The sequence below is a fragment of the Mus caroli genome, chromosome 7 (genome assembly GCF_900094665.2).
Source record: "Mus caroli chromosome 7, CAROLI_EIJ_v1.1, whole genome shotgun sequence".
NCBI lineage: Eukaryota > Metazoa > Chordata > Mammalia > Rodentia > Muridae > Mus > Mus caroli.
The window spans coordinates 27,982,538-27,991,306 of NC_034576.1; the positions used below are offsets into that span (position 1 = coordinate 27,982,538).

The 8,769-nt window shown below is 50.2% G+C and overlaps 1 protein-coding gene across 2 annotated transcripts in view; it reads left to right on the forward strand.

The window, feature by feature from the left end:
• The window catches only part of Sirt2 (sirtuin 2), a 24,899-nt gene that overhangs the window by 7,784 nt on the left and 8,346 nt on the right, over window positions 1-8,769 (forward strand). For both annotated transcript variants that reach the window (XM_021166051.1, XM_021166052.1), the window contains 4 exons: window positions 2,904-2,945; window positions 3,043-3,149; window positions 3,238-3,294; window positions 4,894-4,962. In XM_021166051.1, the coding sequence (XP_021021710.1) occupies window positions 2,904-2,945; window positions 3,043-3,149; window positions 3,238-3,294; window positions 4,894-4,962 (275 nt within the window). The remainder of the gene's footprint in view (window positions 1-2,903; window positions 2,946-3,042; window positions 3,150-3,237; window positions 3,295-4,893; window positions 4,963-8,769) is intronic.

Consider the following 8,769-nt stretch of genomic DNA (forward strand, 5'->3'; position numbering starts at 1 on the left):
AGAGAGAGAGAGAGACTGACTTAGGAGATTATCTCAGTCCATTAAATGCTGGCAGCTCCCACACAAGCAGCTCGCAAGTGTTTATAATTCCTGGGCTGGGGAGGCAGAGGCAGGAGCCGAGCCCAGGTCCCCGTGAGACCCTGCCTTAAAAACTGTGATGGCACCAGTTGTCCTCTCACTTCCTTCCACATGTTTGCTGTGAAATACACGCACAAAGAGATGTGTGCACACCAACAAACAAACAAACAACATCCCATATACACACCAGGTGGATGGCCCTGGAGAAATACACACACACTCCCTCTCTCTCTCTCTCTCTCTCTCTCTCTCTCTCTCTCTCTCTCTCTCTCTCTCTCTCAAGAGATAAGTGATTAGAACAGGACCCGACCTCTTGAGAGATACAGAAGTGTTTGCCATGGTATTATTACAGGAAGCTTGTCTCAGATGTGCTGTTTAGAAGCCAGCTAGTAGCTGGGTCACCGTGAAATTGATATTTCTTGCTGAGGTCGAGTCACCGAAGTCTGAGAACCCAGGCCCTCGCAATCCTCGTTGGGAACAATGCAGCTTTGAGGGTCCTGAACAGCCCTTTGTTGAGGCCATCTTCTCCAGTTTCCCCTTGGCCCAGCTGCTCAGCGCCCTCCTTGGCAGCCGGGATGGCAGCTGAACCTCCCTCTCCTGCCACAGGCTGGGCAGCCGGCCGCCTGCAGAGCGCACCCACACAGTGGCCAGGCGGCACTGGTCCTCCCTCTTACACTCAGATCTGAGAGTCCCTGGCCCATAGGGTGCTGGTGTGGGACATAAATATCAGCTAAGCAGATCCTTGCTGTTCGCCAGGCTCTGGGCTAAGTTATCTCACCAAGCATCCTTGTACCTAACTATCACGAAATAGCTGTGAGGTCTCTCTAGAAGTGAGCTGAACAGAAGAGGAAACTGAGGCACGGAGAGGTTGTGATTTGGTGTGAACATATGCAAGGGGCACAGTCAGGGCCCTTGAAGCTTGGTCTTGTTCTGTAGCTGTGGCAAGCTTTGAATTTAAGATTTTCTTGCCTCAGTCTCCGGAGTTTTGGTATTACAGTGTTACCACACCCAGTCTCAATGCCTACAATCTCCAGCCAGACTTCGGCCAGTACATCCTAAAGAAGTTGAGTGCATAGACTGTAGCAGGCTCTCTGTTGTCATTTGGTTTTGGTTTGGTTTGGTTTCTTTTTCTGTGTAACAGACCTCGCTGGTCTGCAATTCACTTTATAGATCACACTGGCCTCACTCACAGAGATCCTCCTGCCTCTGCTTCCCAAGTTCTGGGAATAAACACATACGCCACCATGCCTGGTTTAAACATTACCTTTGAGTGTGTGTGTTGGGGGTGTGTGATGTGAGCATTACTGTAGGTGCAGGCATGCTACTGTGTTTGCCAGGGGACATCTTTGAGGAGGTATTTTTCTCGTTCTACCGTGTAGTTTCCAGGAATCAGGCTTGGCAGCAAGTGCCTTTACCCACTGAGCCATCTCTCCAGCCCCCATGGCAGACTGACTTCTGGTCACACTTGTCCCTGAAACAGAACACCCCAGGGGTGCCCAATTCATGGGATACCACATTTGTGTCTGCCCATCAGCTGACAGACAGATGCCGGGGCTCTGTGAGGCTGGGCTGCAGGCCAGCCAGCAGCTGGGGCAGCAATAGGGCCATTTCTTCCCAGCTCTGTGCCTGTGAATGTATTCAGTCCTACCATGCCCTAATAGTTCTTTAAAAACCAAGGACAAAGCCCCCACAAGAGTGTGAACCATGGATCTGAAGAAGCACAGTACACCGGAGGGGCTGGAGGCGCGGCTCAGTTGGTGGAGTGCTTGCTTAGTGCACAGGCCCCGAGAGTCAGTCTCCTGCACCACACACAACAACAGGCGTAGCAAGGCTTGGTGGTACCCACTCCTCCCAACGCTTGCAAGGTCACTGCGAGTTCTCTTTCTCAAAGAAAGAAAAGCTGGGCATGGTGGCCATACTGGGCACTTAAAGATGGAAGCAGGGTGATTGGAAATTCAAGGTCATCCTTGGCTGGCTGCATAGTGAATTTAATGCTTGCCTGACATCCATGAGACCCTGTCCAAAAAACAAACAAACAAACAAACAAACAAACAAAAAACCCGTTATTTAGTGCAATTGACTCAAAGGAGCAGACTTTAGGCTTTTGTGTGAACAAAGCAGGATGGTGAAGGGATGTGTACAGCTAGAAACAGGTCCTAGCCAGTCACTGGAGCTCCTGGGAGGCTGAGGAGGGAGGTGCAGGATTCCAGGCCAGCCCAGGGTACATAGGGAGGAGGCACTGACTCAAAACCAGAGAAACCAGCAGACATGCTGGTGCACACCACAAGAGGTGGAGCCAGGAGGCTCAGAAGTTCAAGGTCAGCCTTAGCTACATAGAAGGCTCAAGGTCAGCCTTGGCTATATGAAACCTTGTCTCAAATTTTCTTTTTCAATTGTGTGTGTGTGTGTTTTGAACAAGGTTTCTCAGTGTCTCTTTGGCTGTTTTGAAACTCACTCTGTAGACCAGGCTGGTCTCAAACCCACAGATATCTGCCTGCCTCTGCCTCCCGAGTGCTGGGATTAAAGGCGTACACAGCTACCTTCTGACCCAAAAGTAATTTTTTTTAAGTCTTACAGTATTGTACCTAGATTAGTCATTGTCAGAATTTGGTTTGGGTTGATTGTCAAGGCCTCAAACTAGCCGTCTCTGTACTGCCGAGCTTTGCGAGCCACCCCCACCCCATCCCACCCCCCAGCCCTCTCCCTTCTCCTGGGTGGCTGTGTCTCCTCACCTGAAATGTGAGGTTGCCAATGCCATCCTGCCTGGCACCAGCAGTACGTCTAGGAGAGAAACCTTAGCGTGTGCCATCAATCCTCTGTTCCAGGCCGCAGGGTCATCTGCTTGGTGGGAGCCGGAATCTCCACGTGTAAGTTCCCCTTCCTTCAGCCACTCGTGGGGCTGGGGGAGGCTGGAGGGGTTCGTGCACACATGGGCAGAGCCTCTGACTGCGTGTGCCTTCCTAGCCGCAGGTATTCCTGACTTCCGCTCCCCATCCACTGGCCTCTATGCAAACTTGGAGAAGTACCACCTTCCTTACCCAGAGGCCATCTTTGAGATCAGCTACTTCAAGGTAGACTGCTAAGATGAGGGGAGGTGGCTCCCAACTCCAGTCCTTATCTTACCTGGGACATGTGGCCCTCTGCTCCTCTCTCCCACAGAAACATCCGGAACCCTTCTTTGCCCTTGCCAAGGAGCTCTATCCCGGGCAGTTCAAGGTGAGGTCATCTTCTGCAGGGGAGACTGGGAAGAGTAGGCATGGAAGCAGGCTCTTTATAGGCCCTCCAGGCAAGCATAACATGATTAAGAACCTAGGTCTGGGGCCAGCAGGATGGTTGCATGGGTAAAGGTGCTTGCTACCAAACCTAATGACCTGAGTTCAATCCCTGGAATCCTCATGACTGAGGGAGAGAACTGACTCCATCATATTCTCTGACCTCCATGTGCACTGTGGCAAGTGCATATCCCCAGGTAGATGGTTGGATGGAGGGAGAGACAGATGGGTGGGTAGGTAGATAGATGGATGGATGGATGGTGGGTAGATAGATGGATGATAGATAGATAGATAGATAGATAGATAGATAGATAGATAGATAGATGGGTAGATAGAGATATTATTAAAGAAAAAAGAAAAGAATTACACAAGTTCTGGCCAGATTTGATAGTTCATACCCATAACTGTAGCATTTGGGAGGCAGAGACAGGAAACTTTCAAATGCAAGGTCAGCCAAAACTACATAGACCCTATTTCAAAAGCAAAAAAAATAAAAATTAAAGATGGAAGAGGTGAGAGTGGGAGAGATGGCTCAGGGTAAAAGAGCAGATAGTACTCTTCCAGAGGACCTGGGTTCAATTCCCAGGACCCACATCAGGATGTTCATAGCCCCCTGTAACTACAGCTCCGGGGAGCCTGACACCTCTGGCCTCTGTGGATACTAGAACTCACCTCCATATACCAAAAGAGACCCACACACATATATGTAACTAAAAATAATTGGAATGGTAGCTTAGCAGTTCAGTGCACTGGCTCCTCTTCCAGAGGACTGGGTTCAATTCCCAGACCCACATGGCAGCCTACAGCTATCTGTAACTCCAGTTCCAGGGGATCTGACACACACACACATGCAGACAAAACACCAGTCAATGCACATAAAATAAAAATAAATCATTTAAAAAATTCCAGCTCGGGGGCTGGGCAGTGGTGGCGCACGCCTTTAATCCCAGCACTTGGAAGGCAGAGGCAGGCAGGTTTCCAAGATTGAGGCCAGCCTGGTCTACAGAGTGAGTTCCAGGACAGCCAGGGCTATACAGAGAAACCCAGACTCAAAAAACCAAAAAACCAAATCCAGCTCTTGGTCAGAGGCAGGAAGATTTCTGTGAGTTTGAGGCTAGTCTGGTCTACATAGGAAATTCTAGGCTTACCTAGAGAGACCCTATCTCAAAAACCAAAAAAATAAATAAATAGTAAAATAAACAATTTTAAGAAATTAAAAGAAAGGAGGAGTGGGTTGCCTGGCCTCCTTCCTGGCCCCTCATCTCTTTATCCTGTGGCTCTGGGCCTCAGTTTGCCCAACTCTAAGAAAGCTGCTGAGACTATCAGGAAGGGCTGAGGCTGAAGCCTGGCTGTGAGCCTGACTGCAGTTTACCTATTGGTGACGCCAGCAAGCCGCCACCTTGCCCTGGCCTGGGTCTCCTCATTTGTGGTACGGGAGAAGGCAGGCTCACCCTCACTGGGCCACTGAGATGGGGCCATGGGGCAGAATGGGCCCACCGCATGGCCTAGGACATTCCCATCAACACTGTTACTCTTCTCTCAGCCAACCATCTGCCACTACTTCATCCGCCTGCTGAAGGAGAAGGGGCTGCTGCTGCGCTGCTACACGCAGGTAGGCGGGGCCACGGGCAGCTGTGACCATGGGTAGGCAGGACCGTGGGCAAGCGTGACCGGGGGTGGCAGGGCTCTCGGGCAGTAGGCCAGATGGGTCTTGGAACACTTGGTCAGAGCTGGGCTAACACAGGCAGGCACAGGACCAGGGCTCAGCTAATTGTAGTGAATGACCTACAATGGGCCACTTCCTCTTGGCCTCAGTTTCCCCTTTGTAAAATAGGGGACGGAAACAGGATAGATTGGTGCTCATTGGAATCAGGAGGAAGGTCAGAAATTCAAGGTTGCTGGATGGTAGTGGCATATGCCTTTAACTCCAGTACTCAAAAGGCAGATGCATGCAGATCTCTGTGAGTTTGAGGTCAGCCTGGTCTACATAGTAAGTTCTAAAAGAGCCAGGGCTACACAGAGAAACCCTGTCTTGAAAGACCAAAAAAACCCCAAAACAACAACAAAAACCAAAGAAAGGTTATCATTGGCTACACAGTGAGTTTAAGGCCAACCTTTAGGATGTGAGACTGTATCTCTAAATTAATTGATTAGTCGATTAATTACAATATAAACTAACAAATATAAGAACGTTTAAATATAAAGAAGTCAGAACAGCTTCAAGCCCTCTCAAGTCTGCTGTGAGGTGACAGGACATCCCAGACTTACTGCAAAAGGCCTCTGTATCTGAGGGGACACCGTCCATACCACAGCCACTCCAAATCAGGAAAGTGACACTGTATCGTAAGGAAGGAGGGCTTCTTATTCGTACACTTCTGAGCCTGGCCTTGGACACGGTGGCTAATGGGACACTGTGGCCACACTGGGGTTCAGATGGATGTTCAGGCTGCTGGCTTCTATGTGTCTCTGTGCGTTTTGTGGATGTGTTGAAGTTCAGACTGCTCTATGTATACGTGTGTGCTAAAAAATTGTCTCAGAATACAAAGTGGCCATTACATTACACACTTGTTATCCCGGTACTTGGGAAGCTGAGGAAGGAGCTGATCATGAGTTCAAGGCCAACCTGGGCTAATAGTGGATTTAAGGTCAGACTGGCTCCATAGCAAACACCCCCCCCCAAGAAGAAAAAAGTTAAAAAGGAAAAAGAAATCTCCAAATTGTACAGAAGAGTTAATGCTTGAATACAAATAGGTTTGAAGCTCTTGTAATGTCAGAAACGGCCACCGGGGGGAGGATGAGTTCAAACTTTTGGGGCCAGATGGCTGGAGGCCCTCACTGGGGAAGAGAGAGACAGCTTAGTCCTTCAAGGCACTGCCCAGGCTCAGAGTCAGCCTCATTCACAGAAAGAGGCTCAGGCCTGATACTAACAGCTCCCTTGAAGCCCCATGCTTCCTGCTTGTGGTTGCATGTCCCTCCTGCACCCTTGTTTGCTGGCCTCTATGACAACAGGTGTCCACCCAAGTACCAGACCCTACCAGTGAGCCAAGCAGACACCGCTGCCCTCCTGGTGCCAATTCATGTGTGTGACAAGAACAAGAGGGACGATGAGTCATAGACCTAGGGTGTCAGATGGGGCTGAGTCTCTGAACGCTTCCCCGGGAAGCAAGTCGAGGATTGCATGAGGGGGATGCTGGTGTGCACGGGGCAGGCAGGGAAGCCTGGCCAACGTGACATTAAAACAAAAACCTGCCGGGCAGTGGTGGCACACGCCTTTAATCCCAGCACTTGGGTGGCAGAGGCAGGCAGATTTCTGAGTTTGAGGTCAGCCTGGTCTACAGAGTGAGTTCCAGGATAGGCAGGGCTACACAGAGAAACCCTGCCTAAAAAAAAAAAAAAAAAAAAAAAAAAAAAAAAAAAAAAAAAAAAAAAAAAAAAAAAAAAAAAAAAAAAAAATCCAAACAAACAAACAAAAAAACAAAAACCTGAGAGCTGGGAGGGAAGGAACCTTCAGGCAGAAGGGAGCTACAGAAAGCAGGCAGGATGCTGTTGTGCTGATTCAGCCAGGGTGAACAGAAACAGACCTTCAGTGAGGGCCACTGATGCAGAAACACATGGCTAGGCCTCTCCTGGGTGGTGGCAGTCTTTCAGCTGAGCACCTCCTGTGCTTTCCTGAGACTGTGAGACTCTGGGAGATTGCCACACAGAGGGGGCAGGGGGCAGCTGGACGTGGGGCCTAGGCTGAGCAGAGAGGCCTCAGACAGAGCCACCTGTGAGTGAGAGCTGCCACCACAAGCGTGCTCAGTGTGAAGTATGCAGATGTCTACACTATCTGCAGTATCTGTTTAGTATAGTTGGGGTGTGTGCGTGTTTCCAGTATACGCGGACATGTGTGGGCATGCCGCATGAAAAGTTTGGAGGAGCCGGGCGGTGGTGGCACACGCCTTTAAACCTAGCATATAGAGGCAGAGGCAGGGAGATCTCTGAGTTCCGGACCAGCCTGAAGTTTGGAAGTCAGAGGACAACTTGCAGGAGTCGGTTCTTTCTTTCCATCATGTGGGTCTCAGGGATGGAACGCAGGTCATCAGGCTTGGTGGCAAGCACCTTTATCTGAGCCATCTCACTGGCTCCACACATATACTTTAAAGGAAGATTTATTTTTATTTCATGTTTATGGATGTTCTTCCTGCATGTATGGCTATGATCTATGTGTATGCAGTGCCCACAGTGGCCAAGAGAGGGCTTTAACAGATGTGTGCTGCCATGTGGGTGCTGGGTCCCAACCCGGGGTCTTCTGGGAGAACATCCAACACTCTTAACCGCTGAGCCACCCCTCCCGCCCCCACACGTACATTTTTGTAAAATATCTGAAGGTGGAAAAAAATGTTCCACTTGCCCCCTTTGTGGTCAGCTTTTTCTCTTCGTGGCCTCTTCTCCCCAGTCACCGTTTGAATCACTGACCCACTTTTTGGGACACAGTGACCCCGCCTCTGAGCTGTGCCGACACAGCATCTCTGACCCCGCCTCTGAGCTGTGCCTCTCTGAAGCTGTGGTGCTGTTTTTAGCTCTGCACAGGAACCCATCCTTACATTCAGTCATTGTGGTCGCTCAAGCCACTGTGGTCCCTCCCCACAGAAGAGTGGCTATAGACCCTTCAAGTTGCATACATGAAATTCACCCTCCAGGAAGTTCTCTGTATGCCCCAAACCCAGCCTCTTGTCTGGGGACCCCTCGATACTCACACCATAGGGCAGCACCCTGCTTTTTAAAACCAAGGATTAGTCTTTTTCTTTTTCCTTTTATTTTGGGTGTGTGTCTGCTGCGTTAGTTATATAGGCCGCAGGGCTTCCGGCATGCTGGGGAAGTGCTCTACCACTGAGCCACACCCTCAGCCCAGGCAAGACCTGAGCTTGTAATCTTCTGTCTCACCCTCCTGTGTCTGAGATTACAGGCTTGCTCTGCTAGCCCAGCTCTACTGTGCAGACATTGGGTAGAGGCGGCAGTCTACCACATCATCATGAGGGAAAACTGCAAACTTACATCAGTGATGTGCAGTAGGGTAGGTGTCAGAGGCCTGCTCCACTCAGGGTAGACCCAACTCACGGTGGGCTTATGAGGACAGAGCCCCATTGCAAGGGAAGGAGCATGTCTGTGGATATAATCCAACATGATCAGAGATCTCAGGCATCTCCCTCCACCCTAGACTATGTTTCCTATGGACACAGAGGCTGCCGGAGGTAATTCTGTGGTCCCTTAGTTAGCTGTTTGTGTGTGTGCTGCTCACTCTCCAATGAAGGGCTTGGTAGACTGAGCCAACAACAAAGCAGATGCAGCATCCCTGAGTGCGGGGTGTGGCGGTGCTCCCCTGTCATGCAGCATCCCTGAGTGCAGGGTGTGGCTGTGCTCCCCTGTCATGCAGCAT